This window comes from Dendrobates tinctorius, unplaced genomic scaffold (assembly GCF_039654945.1).
Source record: "Dendrobates tinctorius isolate UK_male_01 unplaced genomic scaffold, ASM3965494v1 ptg000059l, whole genome shotgun sequence".
Taxonomy (NCBI): Eukaryota; Metazoa; Chordata; class Amphibia; order Anura; family Dendrobatidae; genus Dendrobates; species Dendrobates tinctorius.
Genome location: NW_027361727.1, coordinates 11,579,741 through 11,601,255, shown reverse-complemented (window position 1 = coordinate 11,601,255; position 21,515 = coordinate 11,579,741). Strand labels below are relative to the sequence as shown.

The window sequence follows — 21,515 nt, the reverse complement described above, 5'->3', positions numbered from 1 at the left end:
AGGAGCAGCCGCTGTGAGGCGGTGCGATGCGCGCAGCTCCCCAGGATGGCGCTGCTGCGGATGGCGCGGACTCTCCTCTGGGCCTCTCCTCCATTTTCCTCTCAGCTGCCTTTTTTTTTTTTTTCCTTGTGCAGCCGGATCCGTCTCGCCGCTCGGCCGCCGCACTCTGGCACTTCTGTGCGCGGTTTCTGGGCGGCTTGTGCGCCGGTTTTCACCTCATGACTACGCGCACTGTATTATTACAGGATTTATGCGCGCCCGGTCGGTTCCCGCGGTTTTTACGCGCTTTCCTAGTTTTACTTTTTTTTTTTTTTTTTTTATAATTTTGCGAGGGGGGAAAAAATGAAAAACCAAAACTCCCAGGTTATTAAAGGAAATCCACCCGAGCAGCTCGCGTCCTCCTACCTGTGTGTCTGGAGCCGGACAGATCCGCCGCGGCCTCAGGACGGAGGGCGCCGCTGACTGGATCTGGCGGTAACTGAGCGGCTGGCGGGGCGGCCTTATAGCGGGAGCCTCCGGTGTCCCCGGCCGAGCCTCCGCTCCTGTCACCGCAGCCTGTAGGGCACATGACCATTTCCTTTTTTTTTTTTTTTCTTTACCTTTTACCTCAGAGGTTGGGGCGCGTTTTCTCCCTGCGGCGGTCACACAGCTGCGGTTTCCGCTTTGAGGCTCCTGTGGTGGAGATTTTTGTTGCTGGAAGGGTCTTCCGGGATTGTAGGGGAACATGTCAGGGAGAGATGTGTGATGCGGGCACGTATTCTGTCACAGCGGGCTATGGGGCGTATGGCCTGGTGCCTCGGAGGTGGGGTGATGGGGGGGGCTTGTGGCTCGGATGTCGCCTCAGAGGTGGGGTGATGGGGGGGGCTTGTGGCTCGGATGTCGCCTCAGAGGTGGGGTGATGGGGGGGGCTTGTGGCTCGGATGTCGCCTCAGAGGTGGGGTGATGGGGGGGGGGGGGGGCTTGTGGCTCGGATGTCGCCTCAGAGGTGGGGTGATGGGGGGGGCTTGTGGCTCGGATGTCGCCTCAGAGGTGGGGTGATGGGGGGGGCTTGTGGCTCGGATGTCGCCTCAGAGGTGGGGTGATGGGGGGGGGGGGGGGCTTGTGGCTCGGATGTCGCCTCAGAGGTGGGGTGATGGGGGGGGGGGGCTTGTGGCTCGGATGTCGCCTCAGAGGTGGGGTGATGGGGGGGGCTTGTGGCTCGGATGTCGCCTCAGAGGTGGGGTGATGGGGGGGGGGGGCTTGTGGCTCGGATGTCGCCTCAGAGGTGGGGTGAGGGGGGGGCTTGTGGCTCGGATGTCGCCTCAGAGGTGGGGTGAGGGGGGGGCTTGTGGCTCGGATGTCGCCTCAGAGGTGGGGTGAGGGGGGGGCTTGTGGCTCGGATGTCGCCTCAGAGGTGGGGTGATGGGGGGGGCTTGTGGCTCGGATGTCGCCTCAGAGGTGGGGTGATGGGGGGGGGCTTGTGGCTCGGATGTCGCCTCAGAGGTGGGGTGATGGGGGGGGGCTTGTGGCTCGGATGTCGCCTCAGAGGTGGGGTGATGGGGGGGGGCTTGTGGCTCGGATGTCGCCTCAGAGGTGGGGTGAGGGGGGGGCTTGTGGCTCGGATGTCGCCTCACAGGTGGGGTGATGGGGGGGGGGGGGCTTGTGGCTCGGATGTCGCCTCAGAGATGGGGGGGGCTTGTGGAGCGGATGGCGCCTCGGGGGGGGGGGCTTGTGGCGCGGATGGCGCCTCAGAGGTGGGGGGGGGCTTGTGGCGCGGATGGCGCCTCAGAGGTGGGGGGGGGCTTGTGGCTCGGATGTCGCCTCAGAGGTGGGGGGGGCTTGTGGCTCGGATGTCGCCTCAGAGGTGGGGGGGGGGGGGCATGTGGTGCGGATGTCGCCTCGGAGTGGGGGGGGGCTTGTGGCGCGGATGTCGCCTCAGGTGGGGGGGGCATGTGGCGCGGATGTCGCCTCAGAGGTGGGGTGATGGGGGTGGGGGCATGTGGTGCGGATGTCGCCTCGGAGTGGGGGGGGATTGTGGCGCGGATGTCGCCTCAGGTGGGGGGGGCATGTGGCGCGGATGTCGCCTCAGAGGTGGGGGGGGGCATGTGGCGCGGATGTCGCCTCAGAGGTGGGGTGATGGGGGTGGGGGCATGTGGTGCGGATGTCGCCTCGGAGTGGGGGGGGGCTTGTGGCGCGGATGTCGCCTCAGGTGGGGGGGGCATGTGGCGCGGATGTCGCCTCAGAGGTGGGTGGGGGCATGTGGTGCGGATGTCGCCTCAGGTGGGGGGGCTTGTGGCGCGGATGTCGCCTCAGGTGGGTGGGGGCTTGTGGCGCGGATGTCGCCTCAGGTGGGGGGGGCATGTGGCGTGGATGTCGCCTCAGAGGTGGGGGGGGGCATGTGGTGCGGATGTCGCCTCAGGTGGGGGGGCTTGTGGCGCGGATGTCGCCTCAGGTGGGGGGGGCATGTGGCGTGGATGTCGCCTCAGAGGTGGGGGGGGGCATGTGGCGCGGATGTCGCCTCAGAGGTGGGGTGATGGGGGTGGGGGCATGTGGTGCGGATGTCGCCTCGGAGTGGGGGGGGGCTTGTGGCGCGGATGTCGCCTCAGGTGGGGGGGGCTTGTGGCGCGGATGTCGCCTCAGAGGTGGGTGGGGGCATGTGGTGCGGATGTCGCCTCAGGTGGGGGGGCTTGTGGCGCGGATGTCGCCTCAGGTGGGTGGGGGCTTGTGGCGCGGATGTCGCCTCGGAGGTGGAGTGATGGAGGGGGCTATTGGTGCGGATGTGTGTGTTGCCTTGTGCCAGTGGGGGGCGGAGCAGACATGGCGCTTGTCGCAAATGGGCAGTGGCGCTGGTGCGGTTGTAGCCTCAGAGGTCCAGTACAAAGTATAAAGAAACTGGTGGCACATCTGTGATGAAGAAACTTAAATTGTTAAAGAGAAGTTACAGGCAATGGCCGTTTCACATCTGCCAACGCTTGTAGAGGCCAGAATTGTCGTTAGTGGCAAGTTGTTGGGTTTTTTTTCCTCTCCCATTTGTGACAACGGAGGCTGTTGGTGCAGGCAATGTTTTAGACCCTGTTCATATTTTATAGTGTTCTCTGCTGGACCTATTTGACTGCCATCCAAAACACCATAATATATGTGTATGTATTACCCATAAACCAACATGAACAAGTAAACAATATTCTAAGTTTTGTCAGGTTAACAGGGTTGTTTTTTTTTTTTTTCCATACAAAAAAAGCATACAAGCAACAAAAACAGCTTTTTCTCTGTTGTTAAGTCATGAAATTATGATAATCTCACAGGATGGAGACATGTTACTCAAATGCAAATGTTGGGAAAATGGAAATCAAAACTTTCAAACCAGCTCGATGTGTTTAGTATAAGTGCCATATGCAGAAATCCCGGCACTTGCAACCTTGGGTGCTATCACTGAGGTTATTAATGGTCATCTGAGGAAGGTTAATGCACTGGGCAAACTTATTTATTTTACTCATTTATATATCGCCTTTAATTCCACAGCGCTTTACAAACATTATTGGCACTGTCCAAATCATCAAGATCCGCTGATTGCAGCTCCTGTGTAATCACTGACCATTGAGGTTCACTATGGCAGACAAGTCCAGAGATGCTGCAGCCTTAGGCTATGTGCACGCGTTGTGAATTTGTTGCGTTTCTGCAGCAATTTTTCTGCGCTAAAATGCTCCAAAAACGCAATGGATTACTTCAATGTTAATCAATGGCATTCCTGCCAGGGCTGTGGAGTTGGAGCCCATTTTGCTGGAGTTGGAGAATGGCTTACAGACTCCACTGCGCTGATTCCTGCACATGTTGCGCAAATTTCCATCCTTATTTGCAGCGTTTTATTTTCCGTAGCATGTCAATTCTTTTTGTGGATCTGCAGCGTTTTTCACCCATTGACCACCATTGAGTCGGTCAAATCTGCAGCAAAAACGCAGGTGCAAAAAGGTTTCCAGATTTGCTGCAGAATTGTCAAAGGAAATGATGTCTGAAGGAGGAAGTGAGTGTGAACAGAGAATGTATGGGTGTGTGCATCTGTCTGCGGGTGGGTGTACCCATGCGACAAACAGCCCATAGTGATTGTACTTAGGTGTCGTCTGATGGGACTACTACTCCCATCCGGCTATGTCTTCTGTCACATACAACAGACAGAGTGAGCTGATTATGGGAGAATAGTCTCGTCATCCGGCGTCTGAGTTCAGTTGTAAAAAAAAAACATTGACATCACATACCATATACGTACTTATTGAACACCTAAGGCCTGTTTCACACTTCCGTTTGTGACCATCAGTCAAGATCCGCCGATTTGAAAAAAAAAAAAAAAAAACAGATCCGCCATTTTTCTTTGCGGATCCGTTTTTTTCCTCATAGACTTGCATTATTGGCGGATCTTGACCGGATGGTCGTCCATTCGATCCGCTTTTGTACGGATCCGCCAAGAGTTTGGCATCCGCTCAGCGGACCGGACGGAGCATGTAACGTTTTCTCTATCCCTTCGACAGATCCGTACATCCGCCGATCCGCTAACCCACGTTTCTTACAGTCCGCTTGCGGATCCGTTTTCCACTATTTTGGCGGATTTAAACTGAAGTGTGAAACAGGCCTAATCCCCGACGCCCACGTCTCCTGCAAGCAATCAAATATAATAAACCAACATATACTCCCTGTCCACCGTAGTCATTTAATACCGAGTGTCCCACGTCAACGTCACCTGGTCCCGGCGATACACTACAGGACGTAATCACTGAGCCGTTGTGAGAGTTCACCGGAGTACATCAGCTGATGAACTCCGGTGCTCTCAAAGCACCGCTGCTTGAGAAAGTTCTCACACAGCGGTAGTGCCGTGAGAGCAGCGGGCTGATGAACTCCAGTGAACGCTCAAGGCAGCGCAGTGATACACCGCGGGAGCGATTACGTCGTGTCAGTGTATCGCCAGAGGCCAGTATGAGCAGTCACAGTTCTCGATGTGACTTCTACACGTGAGAACGCCGTGGGACACGCGATATTAAATGGACTATGTCAGACAGGATAGTATTATATGTTGGTTTATTTTATTTTTGTTGCTGGAGACGAGGGTGTCGGGGATTAGGCGTTCAGTAAGTATAATTAAGATTCAATAAAGGAGTCTGTGATCATTTCAAATGAAGGACTTTATTCTGGATGTGTGTTTATTTACCATATAACTATAGGATTAGTAATGGATAGGTGTCTTATAGACTCATCTTCATTACTAAGCTGTGGGCTTGATGTCACCTGACAATACAAAGGTGACATCAACCCGTCAAATATGAACTTCACTTGCCACCGCTACAGGGCAAGTGCGAAGAGCGAGGCTAAGTGCCAGAATTGGCGCATCTATTAGATGTGCCATTTCTGGGACGGATGAGAGCTGATGTTTTTAGCCTGGGGGGTGCAAATATCCATGGCTCCTTCCCAGGCTATTAATATCAGCCCGCAGTAGTAATGAGCGAGTATAATCAATGCTCGGGTGTCCTCCCAATATTTTGGCATGCTCGGAGATTGTGTTGGCACAGCTGCATGATTTGCGGCTGCTGGACAGCCTGAATACATGTGAGGAATGCCTGTTTGTTAGGGAATCCCCACATGTATTTAGGCTGTCTAGCAGCCCCAAATCATGCTGCTGCTTCGACACAAACTAAATCTCCGAGCACGCCAAAATACTCGGAGGACACTTGAGCATGCTCGGGGAAAACACGAGTATACTCAACTAGCTCATCACTAGCCCACAGCTGTCTGCCTAGCCTTTGCTGGTTCCGATTTTATAGGGGACCCCATGTCAATTTTTTTTTCTTGGGGTTCCCTTGTAAACTAGCCAGTAAACTCTAAGCAAACAGCTGTGAGCTGATATTAATAGCCTGGGAACCTTTATGGCTCTTGGCTCCTTCCCAGAATATTAACATCAGCCGTCGGCTTTATCTCTGCTGGTTATGAAAATTATGCGGGAGCCCACGCAATTTTTAAAAAAAATTTATGAAATATAGACCGATATGCGTTTCATACAGATTTTGTGTTTGTGTCTTTATTTAGCGCTTCATGTACTGTTTTATTAATGAGGGTATCTGACTGACACCTGTTCCTTACTAAACCTTGGGCTTGGATATATATATATATATATATATATATATATATATATATATATATATACACTCACTGGCCACTTTATTAGGTACACCTGTCCAACTGTGTGTTAAGACTTAATTTCTAATCAGCCAATCACATGGCGGCAACTCAGTGCATTTAGGCATGTAGACATGGTCAAGACAATCTCCTGCAGTTCAAACCGAGCATCAGTATGGGGAAGAAAGGTGATTTGAGTGCCTTTGAACGTGCCATGATTGTTGGTGCCAGAAGGGCTGGTCTGAGAATTTCAGAAACTGCTGATCTACTGGGATTTTCACGCACAACCATCTCTAGGGTTTACAGAGAATGGTCCGAAAAAGAAAAAAAATCCAGTGAGCGGCAGTTCTGTGGCCGGAAATGCCATGTTGATGCCAGAGGTCAGAGGAGAATGGGCAGACTGGTTCGAGCTGATAGAAAGGCAACAGTGACTCAAATTGCCACCCGTTACAACCAAGGTAGGCAGAAGAGCATCTCTGAACGCACAGTGCGTCGAACTTTGAGGCAGATGGGCTACAGCAGCAGAAGACCACACTGGGTACCACTCCTCTCAGCTAAGAACAGGAAACTGAGGCTACAATTTGCACAAGCTCATCGAAATTGGACAGTAGAAGATTGGAAAAACGTTGCCTGGTCTGATGAGTCTCGATTTCTGCTGCGACATTCGGATAGTAGGGTCAGAATTTGGCGTAAACAACATGAAAGCATGGATCCATCCTGCCTTGTATCAACGGTTCAGGCTGGTGGTGGTGGTGTCATGGTGTGGGGAATTTTTTCTGGGCACTCTTTGGGCCCCTTGGTACCAATTGAGCATCGTTGCAACGCCACAGCCTACCTGAGTATTGTTGCTGACCATGTCCATCCCTTTATGACCACAATGTACCCAACATCTGATGGCTACTTTCAGCAGGATAATGCGCCATGTCATAAAGCTCGAATCATCTCAGATTGGTTTCTTGAACATGACAATGAGTTTACTGTACTCAAATGGCCTCCTCAGTCACCAGATCTCAATCCAATAGAGCATCTTTGGGATGTGGTGGAACGGGAGATTCGCATCAGGGATGTGCAGCCGACAAATCTGCGCCAACTGTGTGATGCCATCATGTCAATATGGTCCAAAATCTCTGAGGAATGCTTCCAGCACCTTGTTGAATCTCTGCCACGAAGAATTGAGGCAGTTCTGAAGGCAAAAGGGGGTCCAACCCCTTACTAGCATGGTGTACCTAATAAAGTGGCCAGTGAGTGTATATATATATATATATATATATATATATATATATATATATATATATATATATATATATATACAGTGCCTACAAGTAGTATTCAACCCCCTGCAGATTTAGCAGGTTTGATAAGATGCAAATAAGTTAGAGCCTTCAAACTTCACACAAGAGCAGGATTTATTAACAGATGCATAAATCTTACAAACCAAAAAGTTATGTTGCTCAGTTAAATTTTAATAAATTTTAAACATAAAAGTGTGGGTCAATTATTATTCAACCCCTAGGTTTAATATTTTGTGGAATAACCCTTGTTTGCAATTACAGCTAATAATCGTCTTTTATAAGACCTGATCAGGCCGGCACAGGTCTCTGGAGTTATCTTGGCCCACTCCTCCATGCAGATCTTCTCCAAGTTATCTAGGTTCTTTGGGTGTCTCATGTGGACTTTAATCTTGAGCTCCTTCCACAAGTTTTCAATTGGGTTAAGGTCAGGAGACTGACTAGGCCACTCCAACACCTTGATTTTTTGCCTCTTGAACCAGGCCTTGGTTTTGTTGGCTGTGTGCTTTGGGTCGTTGTCTTGTTGGAAGATGAAATGACGACCCATCTTAAGATCCTTGATGGAGGAGCGGAGGTTCTTGGCCAAAATCTCCAGGTAGGCCGTGCTATCCATCTTCCCATGGATGCGGACCAGATGGCCAGGCCCCTTGGCTGAGAAACAGCCCCCCAGCATGATGCTGCCACCACCATGCTTGACTGTAGGGATGGTATTCTTGGGGTCGTATGCAGTGCCATCCAGTCTCCAAACGTCACGTGTGTGGTTGGCACCAAAGATCTCGATCTTGGTCTCATCAGACCAGAGAACCTTGAACCAGTCTGTCTCAGAGTCCTCCAAGTGATCATGAGCAAACTGTAGACGAGCCTTGACATGACGCTTTGAAAGTAAAGGTACCTTACGGGCTCATCTGGAACGGAGACCATTGCGGTGGAGTACGTTACTTATGGTATTGACTGAACCCAATGTCCCCACTGCCATGAGATCTTCCCGGAGCTCCTTCCTTGTTGTCCTTGGGTTAGCCTTGACTCTTCGGACAAGCCTGGCCTCGGCACGGGAGGAAACTTTCAAAGGCGGTCCAGGCCGTGGAAGGCTAACAGTAGTTCCATAAGCCTTCCACTTCCGGATGATGCTCCCAACAGTGGAGACAGGTAGGCCCAACTCCTTGGAAAGGGTTTTGTACCCCTTGCCAGCCTTGTGACCCTCCACGATCTTATCTCTGATGGCCTTGGAATGCTCCTTTGTCTTTCCCATGTTGACCATGTATGAGTGCTGTTCACAAGTTTGGGGAGGGTCTTAAATAGTCAGAAAAGGCTGGAGAAAGAGATAATTAATCCAAACATGTGAAGCTCATTGTTCTTTGTGCCTGAAATACTTCTTAATACTTTAGGGGAACCAAACAGAATTCTGGTTGTTTGACGGGTTGAATAATAATTGACCCTCTGAATAAACTTTTCACAATTTTAAAAAAAATTAAACAAAGAAATAACATTCTTTTTTTGCTGCAGTGCATTTCACACTTCCAGGCTGATCTACAGTCCAAATGTCACAATGCCAAGTTAATTCCGAATGTGTAAACCTGCTAAATCTGCAGGGGGTTGAATACTACTTGTAGGCACTGTGTGTGTGTGTGTGTATATATATATATATATATATATATATATATATATATATATATATATATATATATATATATTGTTTGTGTAAACATAAACTTGAACATGGTATGTAATACTATGGTCTTCAATGGAGAATGAAAAAGAAGAGCTTGAAAAAGTAAATGACATCACAATTATTTTTTATAATATATCTTTAGCTCTATGGATTTACAAAAACTCATCAAAAACGTATAATATCCACACTGAATTTCCACTGCGTTTTCTGCCAAGAGATGCAGAAATGTCTGCAAGCAAATCCGCAACATGCGCACACAGCCTTAAGGCCCCGTCTCACTAAGCGACTTACCAGCGATCCCGACACCGATATCAAGGTGTCAGGATCGCTAGTAAGTCGCTATGTGATCGATGGTGAGCTGTCACACAGACAGTTCACCAGCGATCAGCACAGCGATGCCGAGCGCCCGGCATCGCTGGCCATCCTGTAAAAAATAGAATCAAAATAAAAAATATAGTTATTCTCACCATCCGACGTCGCGTTCAGTCATCCCGCCTCTCTCCACGCTCCGGTCCCAGTGATCCTTTGCATGAATGACCGCGAGATGTCACGGTCTCGCGGGATAACAAAGTCTCGCGGTCATTCGTGCAAAGGATCACTGGGACCGGAGCGTGGAGAGAGGCGGGATGGCTGAACGGGACATCAGAAGGTGAGAATAACTATATTTTTTATTTTTTACACCTGATCGCTGGTCTCCCGCTTTCACACACAGCGATGCGTGCTGGCCAGCGGGAGACCAGCGACCAAAGAAATGTCCAGAGGTTTCTTGCAGCGATCAGCGATACCGGCAGGGGGGCCGCTCGCTGATCGCTGTCACACACAGCGATCTCGCTGGTGAGATCGCTGTTACGTCACAAAAGTTTTGACTCAGCAGCGATCTCGCAACCGAGATTGCTTAGTGAGACAGGGACTTTAGAGTATGTAAGCTGCTCACGGTAGCACGAGCAACATGTGGCCTGGCATTGTCCTGTAGATACTGTACACTGCTTGAGACTCATCCGACATATGTCTGCAGATGTACCGATGTGCCTGTCTTGTGCATTTTTCGATCTTGAATATTAAAAGGAACCTGTCAGGTCCCCCCCCCCCCCCCCCCCCCCATGCCCTCCAACCCAGCAGCATTCACCTTCTATGACTAAATTCCCTGCCTAACCAGCCCTGTGTATATATCATTATTAAGTTAAATGTTTAACAAAAACAAATTAGGGCTTTGACTAGTCGCGGGGGCGTTAGTTGCTCCAGAGTAGTCAGCCCACTTTCTATGTTATGATACCCTTGCTGGCCTGATATAGACCTCTCCATCACTTATGAGAATATGTTGTATTTTTGCCTGCTGTATCCATATGCTGCGAAGATGATAATAGAACAATGTCATTGATCAATTTGACATATGCCCATTGTTTTCGTCCATTCCCCATGTTAAATTTCAGACCAGTATATTCTAAATACTTATTCTGAGCGAAATTATATAATATTAGCCATGGGTTATCATAGAATTAGACCTTTAGGCATATTCATACTTACCTGTGGGTTTAGAGCAGAATGAGAGTTCTGTCCCCATAGTATCATGTAATCAGCAGCACGTTCCCTCTCCATACAGAGCAATGTGCTGCAGATAGCGATGACCTTTATGCCACCACAAATGGTCCAGTCACTTAAATGAGCGCTTTACTTAGTGTTCAGCAGACTGCTAACATGTTCATACACTATACGATCAGCAGCAGACTTTCTTATGAGCATTCATTCAGTGAATTTCAGCCTGTCCAAATGCACATTTTGTAAAATGTTAATCTTTAAGTTAAGAAAAAAAAAAATAAACAAATCATGAAAAAAGTCTAAAGGCTTCCATATATGATTGTAATTTGGCAGAAAAAAGTCTCCTGGACTACACCATACCTTTTATGACTGATTTAGTATGGATTTTTTTTCACTGAGAATCATATCAAAGTGAGTAAAAACTGAAAACTTGCCACACTTCTCGGATGTAATAAAATGTCAGTGTTCTTTGAATATCTGTAACTAGATGGAGGCTGGATGCTATCACATCGGGAGGGCAGTAATGTCACAATGGGGGCAGGCTTCGCAGCGTTGAGAATCCCCCCCCCCCCTCCCCCCATGTGCTCACCCACCTATCCACTCTCTTTCCCCATGTGCTGACTTTTCCTGTCTGTGCTCTCTTCTTTGACCTGTCTACCCCATGTGCTATCCCCCTTGTCTGCTGTCTCCTTAGGCCTGTTTCACACTTCCGTTTTTTCAAATCCGTCAAAATCCGTTGTTTTCCGTAAAAAAACGGATCCGCCATTTTTTGCAGGATCCGTTTTTTTTGTCCCATAGACTTCCATTACGGTTACCGCGGATCCGTTTTTTTAAAAACGGATCCGTTGGCATCCGTTTCCGTCAAAAAAACGGAAAAGGATCCGTTTAGCGGACACAAAAACGGAAGTGTGAAACAGGCCTTACTGTGCTGTGTTCTCCCCTCATGTGCTGTCCCGTTTGAGCTGTCTCCCCCCTCTGCTCTGTCACTCCTGTGTCTGACCATGTACAGACCATGTACAGAACATACCACAGCTCCTGGGCAGGGGAGGAAGCAAAAGACAATACTGACATTACAGCAGGAGATCGCAGAGGATACATTTTGTGAAGTAAAATAATGTTTAAAAACAGTCTGAAATATTTTTCCTCACAAAATGTATCCTCTGCGATCTTTTGCTGTAAAGTCAGTATTGTCTTTTGCTTCCTCCCCTGCCCAGGAGATTTGGTATGCTCCGTACACAGTCAGGCAAAGACCATTTTAAAAATGATCTTTCATTCATTGGAAAACCCCTTTAATGCGACCGGCTTCCTCTGCCTGTAGACACGTCACACATCTGTCGCCGGGATCAGCCGAATGATCGCCTGCGTGGAATTCACGCAAGCGCAGTGCGACGGTGTTCTGCTGGTGGTACCGCGCAAGAGGCTGCGTGAGTGTGATACGTACGGCGTATAGAGTGTGTGGTGCGACGGTGTTCCGCTGGTGGTACCGCGCAATAGGTTGGTACCAGCAGCAGTTTCCATATTGAGACACCCATCACTTGGGTGTCCCAATATGGCGGTTGGTGAACTTCCTCCGCTTGGAATTCTGTGATACGGTGACATCTGGACAGAACAGGAAATTAAAACATTACAGGGCAATTATATAAATGTGGAGGAATGGACACTGTGATATTATATGGGCTCCTTGCACCTGTAAAGAAAACGACCCCAAAATTAGTCACCCGTTTGCTGAATACAGTCAACTGGTAGGATTGGATGAGATCAAAATTTGGGGTGTCTTTCCCAGTTGTGAAGGAAATGTGGAGGAAATAATATATAATTTTAAGAATGGGTAAGAAGTTCAACTTTCAATACCTTTTCACCCCTTTCTGACCTCAACTAAACATTCATCGGCAATTTATAGTCGTGATCAGGTATACTCAAAAAAAGCCAAGAAATCTTAAAAAAACAGTGACTGAATTACTCAACTTTCCAGTGTGTTTGTAAAACAAGGCTCCATAGGCATAACTTAACAAAGTGACTTCTGTGCCAGCCACACCCCCCCTACGAGGGCTGTCTAGTCTGATTACAGGACGTGGGCCAAAAGAGGAGCAGTGCTGGGAACTAGGGAAGACAGTGATTGGGGTTATGATGTACAGCACATTTACTTGTATATTCAGGGGTTCTTAAGGGGAAATAAAGCCAAGACATCTTTAAAGGGGTTGGCCAATTTCTCTCTCGTTAGTGAAGCTTTTCTCACAAACTGAGCATCACTTTTGTCCATTAAACTGTTGCTGATGGAGAAGAATGTGACCGGACCAGTCCATCAGCTTTCTCCAATATGAGGAGGATTTATTACTGGAGGAGTTTAATGGTCTTCTCACATGTCTCTCCTTTAGTAGCCATTGTATGGACAGAAGTGCCAGTCAGTTTTGGGATAGGGGCACTAATGATAGAAAGTGGTCGACACCTGTATGGAACGTACAGCAGTCAATAGATAAAGGGACAAAAGATTTCAAGAGCCTCTAGTTTTGCAGCTGAAGACTCCACACATCTCCTGTCTAACAATTGCAGCTTCTTTAAGTAAATCATTGGTCCCTGGTACTATTAACAGCTTGTAGAATGTCTGTTTTTGACAACCTTTTAATTTTGGGTGTGTGCGCTTACTGAAGGGGTTCCTTACTTTTGACATTTAGATGGCATTGCATTTTAGCTTCATTCAGCTAAAGGGAAACTTTCAGGAGGTTCATGCTGCCCAAACCACAGTTACAGCCTTTTCACAAATCCTGTGAGTGGAAAAGGGTCAAGGGGACCGATCCTGTCAAATGGAAGCCACAACTACATTTTTAAGCAGTGGTATAAAGCCTTATGAAAAAAATGTTAATATGAAGACCTGTTCTTGACCATTGCTCTGTGCAAACATGCCCTGCAATCAGCTAAAAATGTTTATAAAAGATTAAAAAAAAAGTAAAACTGGTGAAAATAAAAAAAATACCATAGCCACAGACTAGTTTTCTGGAACTGGAAATCCCCTTTAAGACTTAAATCTTATGTATTGAATCTGCATTATACAATGATATATCTTACATTCACATCTTTATTTCTTCTAGTTTTTTAAAAATGGAAGGCGAGATGGCAGAAGCCATTGTGGAAGATTCTGAGTCGTTCCTGAAAAGAAAAGAAACAAAGACTTATCAGAGACGCAAAGAGGGAGGCGCAGACGAAGATGGTTGTGTTCTGGTCCAGAGTCAGACAGACGTGAGTGACGTGTCCAGTGATGTTGGCAGCAACGTACAGATGGTAATGATGGAGCAGCTTGACTCTACCATACTACAGATGAAGACTGAAGTCATGGAGGGTGTAGTCCCCCAAGAGGGTGATTCTACAGTGGATGATACACAAATTATTACCTTGCAAGTTGTAAATATGGAGGAGCAGCCAATTAATTTAGGAGAACTCCAGCTTGTTCAGGTGCCAGTAGCGGTTCCCGTTACGGCTGCCTCAGTGGGTGAGCTTCACGCAGCGTACGACAATGAGGTGGTCAAAGAGGCTCTGACAGAAGGAGAACCCATGATCTGTCACACATTGCCTCTGCCAGAGGGTTTCCAAGTTGTTAAGGTTGGAGCAAATGGTGAAGTTGAAACATTAGAGCAAACGGAGCTCCAGTCACCAGATGAAGCAATATGGCAAACAGATCCCGATTACGCACCACCCATCAAAAAAATAAAGAAATTGAAGAAAAGTAAACTGCGCTACACAGAGGAAGGGAAGGACGTTGACGTTTCAGTTTATGATTTTGAAGAGGAACAGCAGGAAGGATTGCTGTCCGAAGTGAACGCAGAAAAAGTAGTCGGAAATATGAAGCCCCCTAAACCAACAAAAATTAAAAAGAAAGGTGCAGTAATCTTAACTTTTTTTGGGGTGATGGGGGAAGGAACCGCAATTCAGCCATTGTGCCTTGAACTTTGTTGTTCACTGTAAAATTGGAACAATACTGACGTTTCATTTTAAATAAAATGTCTAACATGTAAAGGTGAATCACTCGTCTAATACACAAATACTTCTGTGTGGCATTGTTATACCTGTTGGTATAAAGGTTACACATTAGGCTTAGTTCGGCCCAACCTGTTATGACACCCTTGGGTCTGACCAATGCCACTCATTTCTGCAGTGAGAGGAGAGTTGCATTAATGATGTCGCATCTGCACGTACCTGCCGGGACACCGGCACAATCCTCGAGTATCGTGCACTCCCGATGTGGAAGTGAACAATGCCATAATACCCGTCATTCTGTGTGTAGCATTAGCACCACTTGCTTCCCAATGCAAAAGTGATAAGTGCTTGATAATCTCTTACACGCTGAGATGTCCTTTAATGCTCTGCGTCTGGCAGATGAGCTTTTGTCTAATTTGTATATGTTTTTTCTTTCAGGTGTAAAGAAAACTTTTCAGTGTGAACTTTGTAGTTATACTTGTCCAAGACGTTCAAACCTTGATCGCCATATGAAGAGTCATACCGACGAACGACCTCACAAATGCCATCTGTGTGGTCGGGCATTTAGAACGGTTACCTTGCTTAGGAACCATCTTAATACTCATACAGGTTGGCTTTATTCATCAGTTTTTCTTTACTGTTATATTACATATCCATAAACATCATAAATTGAATTTTTTTAAAATATCAAATTCCCAAGATTGTTCAAGATGTACTTGTGTAAAATCTCCCCTTCAGTACAGCTTTTTGGTGATGTCCTATAATGTTGCTTATCTGCTCATTTATTACTAGGTACTCGGCCTCATAAGTGTCCGGACTGTGACATGGCCTTCGTGACAAGTGGCGAGTTGGTCAGACATCGCCGTTACAAACATACTCATGAGAAACCTTTTAAATGTTCTATGTGCGATTATGCCAGTGTTGAGGTACGTGAAAGTGTGAATTTTTTTTTTTTTTTTTTTTTTTTTATATATAGTCCATTTGTTGCCAAAAATTGAGACTGACAAATTTTTATTTTTCACAAAGTTTACTTCAGATCCTCTAGTAGCAATTTGCATTTTTTTAACCCTTCAACAGTCTAACTTAATTTTCATAGCAAGAAAGGACTTTGCATTAACTCAAAGGGGTTGTCCACAACTAAAACGTGTCATAACTGAACGAGAACCCCGTGACAGCAAGTGCTGACACCACTGGTACGGTGCCGACAAGGGAGGGCAGTATAGGCTTTATTTTATCGGGGCCAAACATTTAGATAAAGAATGACGTCTTAGTAGTGGACAACTCCTTTAATGTTAAAAAAAAAAAAAAAAAAACACTGAATTTTAACCCTGCCACAAAATGACCTGCTTGCGTCATTTCAAGCTTTCTCTGGAGAAAGTATTAACAAGCACAAGGCACTACTGTGAGCCCTCCGCCAAGGCAAGTCATGCATCCTCAGCCCACTCACAGTTGTGTTAAGAACCTGGCCACAAAGCATGAGATCTAAACCACCTCCAAGAGCAACTTTTTAAAGCGATCCAGGAGCAAAGCGGTGATGAACAATGCATTTTTCTACATGAGGGAAACCATGTCACAGGGAAAAAGATGGTAATTTGGTGTCTGAAGGAAACATTCACATTTCTAGGCGAGGGAACTCCTCAGATCTCAAGCCTATAGAGAACCTGCATTCAAACCTTAAAATGCTGGCAGACAAAGGCAGAAATTGTGATGAACTCCAAGCACTTGTTAGACAAGATTGAGGCATCAGGCACAATTTGGCCCAGAAGCCGATATCCAGCTGCTAGGGCAAAAAGTCTGGAGGAGTAAGGGAAATCACTGGAACTAGTCGTGATGTATTTGTCAAAAGTTTAAAAACGTATTAAATGCTTATTGTACATCAGTGGTTTTAAATTTTTTAGTCAGATGCTTCTATGTTTGCTGAAGCTGCAAAGTTTGTGAAAACTAAAAATTATCAGCCTCAAAACTTTTGACCACGACTGTATTTCATTTTCTTTTACCCATTGCTAACTTAGAACTTCAAAGTAATTGCCAGAGATCGCTTTAAAGTGTGTAATATAAGGCAGTCTCGTTCCATGTGTATTATGAAAAACTTACCGTACATGATAATTGGACGAAAATGAGCTGATAAACAATCATTTGTTGATGCCCCCAAATACATCAGACTACATCAGCTATTATTGGATTTTCTCCTACGCCTCATTGGGGGACACAGACCATGGGTGTTATGCTGTTTGCCACTAGGAGGACACTAAGTGAACACAGAAAAAAGTTAACTCCTCCCCTGCAGTATACACCCTCTCGCTGGCTGGGAATTTCGCAGTTCTTACTTAGTGTCTGTAGGAGGCACTTGGGTCTGGCTTCAGACCCCACCGTTATTTTCATTTTTGTATTTTCTGTAAATTTTTATTTTTTAATTAACGGAGTGAAGGGGGCAACGGTTCCTTTCAATGGCCCACTCTCCCCCGAACCAACAACAGGCGAGAACGCGGAGTATACCTCCCCGAACCCTTTCCTGCGACGACTGGGGCCTACCTGATTCTTCTGGGCGACTGTTCCTTTACGGTTCCGGTCTCCCCACACGGATACGAGGGCAAGCACACGGAGTGCAAAGAGAAGACTTGAGGAGTGCTTTCGGATGCCCTGAATCAGCCCCATAGCCTCTCCATCCCCCTGCCCATAGGGAGGATCGATTGAGGTATACCCCTTTAAGAATTCCTCCGGCTCTGCTACATCGCCTGGGAGGATGAGATCTGAAGGATCCTGGACAGCGCGGCCTGTATGAGCACCGGATTGGAGGTATGGGGTCGAGTCCTGGTCCCTGGGAGAAGCGCTGACTTAGTGTCAGCGGCGGTACACCGGTGCTCCTAGTCATGCTCGCGCTTCAGCATCGGCGAGTTCTGTCTCTCGCTCTCCCTCTCCTAATGTTCGCAGCGAACATGACTCTAAATTTGAGTGACACATTAGTCCCTCAGAATCCCCCAAATGACCAAGAGTCGCTTGATTCTCTTATAGAATCAGTCAACAAGATTCTGACGTTGGACGAGTAAAATATTCCCGCTCCGGAAGGCGTTATCTCCTTTTAAGAAGATTAAATGTGTGGGCAAGGTATTTGCCAGCCATCCGGAGTTTAAGGACATTGTCCAAAAACATAGGGACCTGCCACATAAACGGTTCACAGGGCAAAAGCCTTTCGAGGCTAAATACCCCTTTGCCCCAGATCTAATGAGGGATTGGTTACATTCCCCCTCGGTGAACCCTCCTATATCGCGTCTTCTAAAATCCTCCTATCTGTTTCTGAGGGCTCTTCAGTCAGAAACCCCTCCGATCGTCAAATTGACTATCTCGCTCGCTCAGTTTTTGAAGCTTCAGGAGCGGCACTTTTTTCCATCTTTTGCGGCGACTTGGGTGGCTAAGGCAATGGCCGCTTGGGCGGAAGTCTGAATTACTGCCGTCCAAGGTAGCAATCTTCCTCCGGAGGCAACCAGTGTCGCCAGGCAGATATTCACGTAGGGGACTTTGTAGTGGACGCTTCTTTAGATGCCGCTAATTGCGCTGCTCAGGCAGCCGCTAATGCAGTCTCCATTAGAAGAGCCCTTTGGCTACGTGACTGGCGGGCAGATTCCACCTCCAAAAGATCGTTGACTTCTTTGCCCTATCAAACTGGTCGCCTGTTTGGAGACAAACTGGACCAGTTCATTTCTGACACTACCGGGGGGAAAAGTAAATTCCTTCCCCAACTAAAGGCTGTTCGGCCGTTTCGGAATGAACAGCCGACTCGCTTTCGACCTTTTCGCAACAATTCCAGTTGGTCCTCCACAACCTTCTCTTCCGGATCAGGTCCGTCCCCGCGTGGAGACAGAGGTCCCCAGGTCTCATAAAGATCTAACCGTTCTTGGAAGCCCAGACCAAGGGCATCTGGATCTAGGGGAGCCAGATCCCATAGATCCTCTACACAATGACTTGTAGCGGTATCCGTCGGACACTGACAAAGTAGGTGGTCGTCTACTTTCAATCAGTCACACCTGGCTCGCGGTCGTCCACGACGAGTGGGTCAGGGAGCTGGTGTCCTCTGGATACAAAATAGAATTTTCTGCCCCCCCTCCCCTCCTCCGACATGTTTTTTCCGGTCCTCACCTCTCAAGACAACAGCCTTCCTTCGGGCTGTTCATGCGCTGCAAAGGGACGGAGTCATCATTCCAGTCCCTCAAGACGAAAGGTTCAGGGGTTTTTATTCAAACCTTTTTGTGGTTCCATAGAAGGACGGAACGATGCGGCCCATACTGGGCCGCATGCTGATAAATCAGTTTGTCAAGGTACGGCGATTCCGAATGGAATCTCTCCGATCAGTTGTCGCCTCCATGGAAAAAGGAAAGTTCCTAGCATCCATCGATATCAAAGATGCTTACCTTCACATATCGACTTGCCCATACCACCAGCAGTTCCTGCGTTTTGCAATTCGCGAGGAACACTTCCAGTTCGTTGCCTTGCCCTTCGGATTCACCACCGCCCCCAGGGTCTTTACCAAGGTCATGGCGGCTGTCATGGCCATACTTAATGCTCGGGGAGTGGTGGTACTGCTGTATCTGGACGACCTGCTGATCAAGGGTCCGTCCCTTCCAGCCTGCGAGGAATCTGTGGATATCACAGTAAATACTTTCTCGCCTGGGTTGGAAGATAAACTTCGAAAAGTCTTCCCCAACACTGTCCCAGCAGATTTCCTGATTGGGAATGATCTTGGACACTTCCCCCGGGTTGGTCATTCTCCCTCCAGAAAAGGCCCGAGCCTTACAACAGGCAGCGCGGACTCTTTCCCGACCAGTTTCTCACTCCATTCGTTTCAGCATGAGTTCTCGCAAAGATGGTGGCAGCGATGGAAGCGGTCCCATTCGCACAGTTCCATCTCCACCCTTTACAACATGCGTTGCTGTTAACTTGGGACAAGAACCCGTTCTCCCTGGACCATCGGTTCCTTCTGTCCCTGCGGGTCAGACAAGCTCTGAAGTGGTGGACACTGAAATCCTCCCTGAATCAAGGGAAGTCCTTTCTTCCAGTACGATGTTCGGTGGTGACCACCAACGCAAGTCTTCTGGGCTGGGGTGCAGTTTTTCGTCACCACACCGCACAGGGTCGTTGGTCAATTCGAGAGTCACGTCTCCCCATCAACATCTTGGAGGTACGAGCGATCAGATTAGCCCTACTGAGTTTCCACCATATCCTCGCAGGTCACCCCATCAGGATCCAATCCGACAACGCCACGGCTGTGGCGTATATCAACAGTCACGGGGGTACTCGGAGCAGGATGGCCATGCACGAAGTGAGTCACATCCTCCATTGGGCTGAGACCAACCATTCGCCCATCTTAGCAATCCACATCCCGGGGGTAGACAACTGGGCGGCAGATTTTCTCAGTCGCCAAGGCCTTGCCTCAGGAGAGTGGTCTCTTCATCCGGAAGTCTTTCAGCAGATTTGCCATCGCTGGGGTACTCCGGATATGGCTCTCATGGCCTCAAGACTAAACCAACAAGGTTCCTCGATTCATTACCCGCTCCATGTGCCATCGGAGCGGACGCCCTAGTTCTGCCGTGGTACCGGTTCCGGCTCCCATACTTTTTTTTTTTTTTTTTTTTTTTTTTTCCCCTCTTCCCTTGCTCCCGAGGGTCATCAAGAAAATCAGAGCAGAGGGAGTACCAGTAATCCTAGTCGCGCCAGAGTGCTGCGCCGGGCATGGTACGCAGACTAGTACAACTAGTCGCCGACGTCCCCTGGTGACTTCCAGATCGCATGGATCTACTCTCACAGGGCCCGATTTGCCACCAGAACTCCGGGGCCGTGTCTTTGACTGCGTGGCTGTTGAATCCTGGATTTTAGCACATTCTGTTTTTTCTCGCGACGTGATCTCCACCATGATTAGTGCTAGGAAGCCCATGTCCATGCACATTTATCACCGCACCTGGAAAACCACCTTCTCGTGGTGCAAGGACCATGGTCGATCCCCTCTGGTGTTTTCCATTGCTTCCATATTGGAATTCCTACAATCCGGATTATCAGGCCTCGCGCTTAGCTCGCTCAAGGGCCAAATTTCAGCCTTGTCAGTTCTATTCCAATGAAAAATTGCCACCAAACTTCAGGTGAAGACGTTCATTCAGGGAATTTCCCATGTGGCGCCTCCCTTTAAAAGGCCTTTGGAATCATGGGACCTTATCTTGATTCTCGGAGCCTTACAGGAGGCTCCTTTCGAACCACTGCAGGTTGTACCACTAACCGTCCTCTCTCTTGGAAGGTGGTCTTTCTAGTGGCAATTGTGTCGATCAGACGAGTCTCGGAATTGGCGGCCCTGTTCTGCCGTCTTCCGTTCCTGAGTTTTCATCAGGACAAGGCAGTTCTCAGGACGTCCCTGTCTTTCCTGCCTAAAGTTGTCTCTTCCTTTCATCTCAATGAGGAAATTGTTTTGCCTTCCTTCTGTCTGGCACCAGTCCATCGCTTTGAGAAGGCCCTCCACACCCTGGATGTGGTTAGGGCTCTGAGACGGTACATCTCGCGGACGGCTCCCTTCTGCAAGTCAGATGCTCTGTTCGTACTTCCAAAGGGGCATAGGAAGGGTGTAGCCGCCTCAAAAGCCACGCTAGCCAGGTGGATTCGCTTGGCTACTCAGGAATCCTACCGTGTCAGGGACACACCTGTCCCAGCAGTGATTATGGAGCACTCTACCCGATCAGTGGGCACCTCTTGAGCCATTTGGCACCAGGCGACGGCAGAAAAGTCTGCAAGGCTGCGACTTGGTCCAGTCTGCATACCTTTACAAAACATTACCAAATTCATTCTCAGGCCTCTGCGGATGCAGCGCTTGGCAGACACATCCTGCAATCGGCAGTACCACAGTGGTACATGGGGTATTAGCAGTTGTTTGCTCCCCACCC

At 48.1% G+C, this 21,515-nt stretch overlaps 1 protein-coding gene and 1 long non-coding RNA gene across 3 annotated transcripts in view; one reads left to right on the top strand and one right to left on the bottom strand.

Annotated features, from left to right (window-relative positions):
* LOC141092345 (uncharacterized) overlaps positions 1–775 on the bottom strand; it is a 96,861-nt gene extending 96,086 nt beyond the window's left edge. Inside the window, exon 1 of one of the 2 annotated variants that reach the window (XR_012232772.1) lies at positions 600–775. This is a non-coding gene — a long non-coding RNA (uncharacterized lncRNA). Of the gene's footprint in view, positions 1–405; positions 546–599 lie in introns of those variants that run through there. The other variant, XR_012232771.1, reaches the window with a different exon arrangement.
* CTCF (CCCTC-binding factor) overlaps positions 1–21,515 on the top strand; it is a 63,192-nt gene that overhangs the window by 314 nt on the left and 41,363 nt on the right. Inside the window, exons 2-4 of the mRNA XM_073578412.1 lie at positions 13,716–14,500; positions 15,037–15,207; positions 15,391–15,524. Coding sequence (XP_073434513.1) covers positions 13,726–14,500; positions 15,037–15,207; positions 15,391–15,524 — 1,080 coding nt within the window. The 5' untranslated portion in view covers positions 13,716–13,725. The remainder of the gene's footprint in view (positions 1–13,715; positions 14,501–15,036; positions 15,208–15,390; positions 15,525–21,515) is intronic.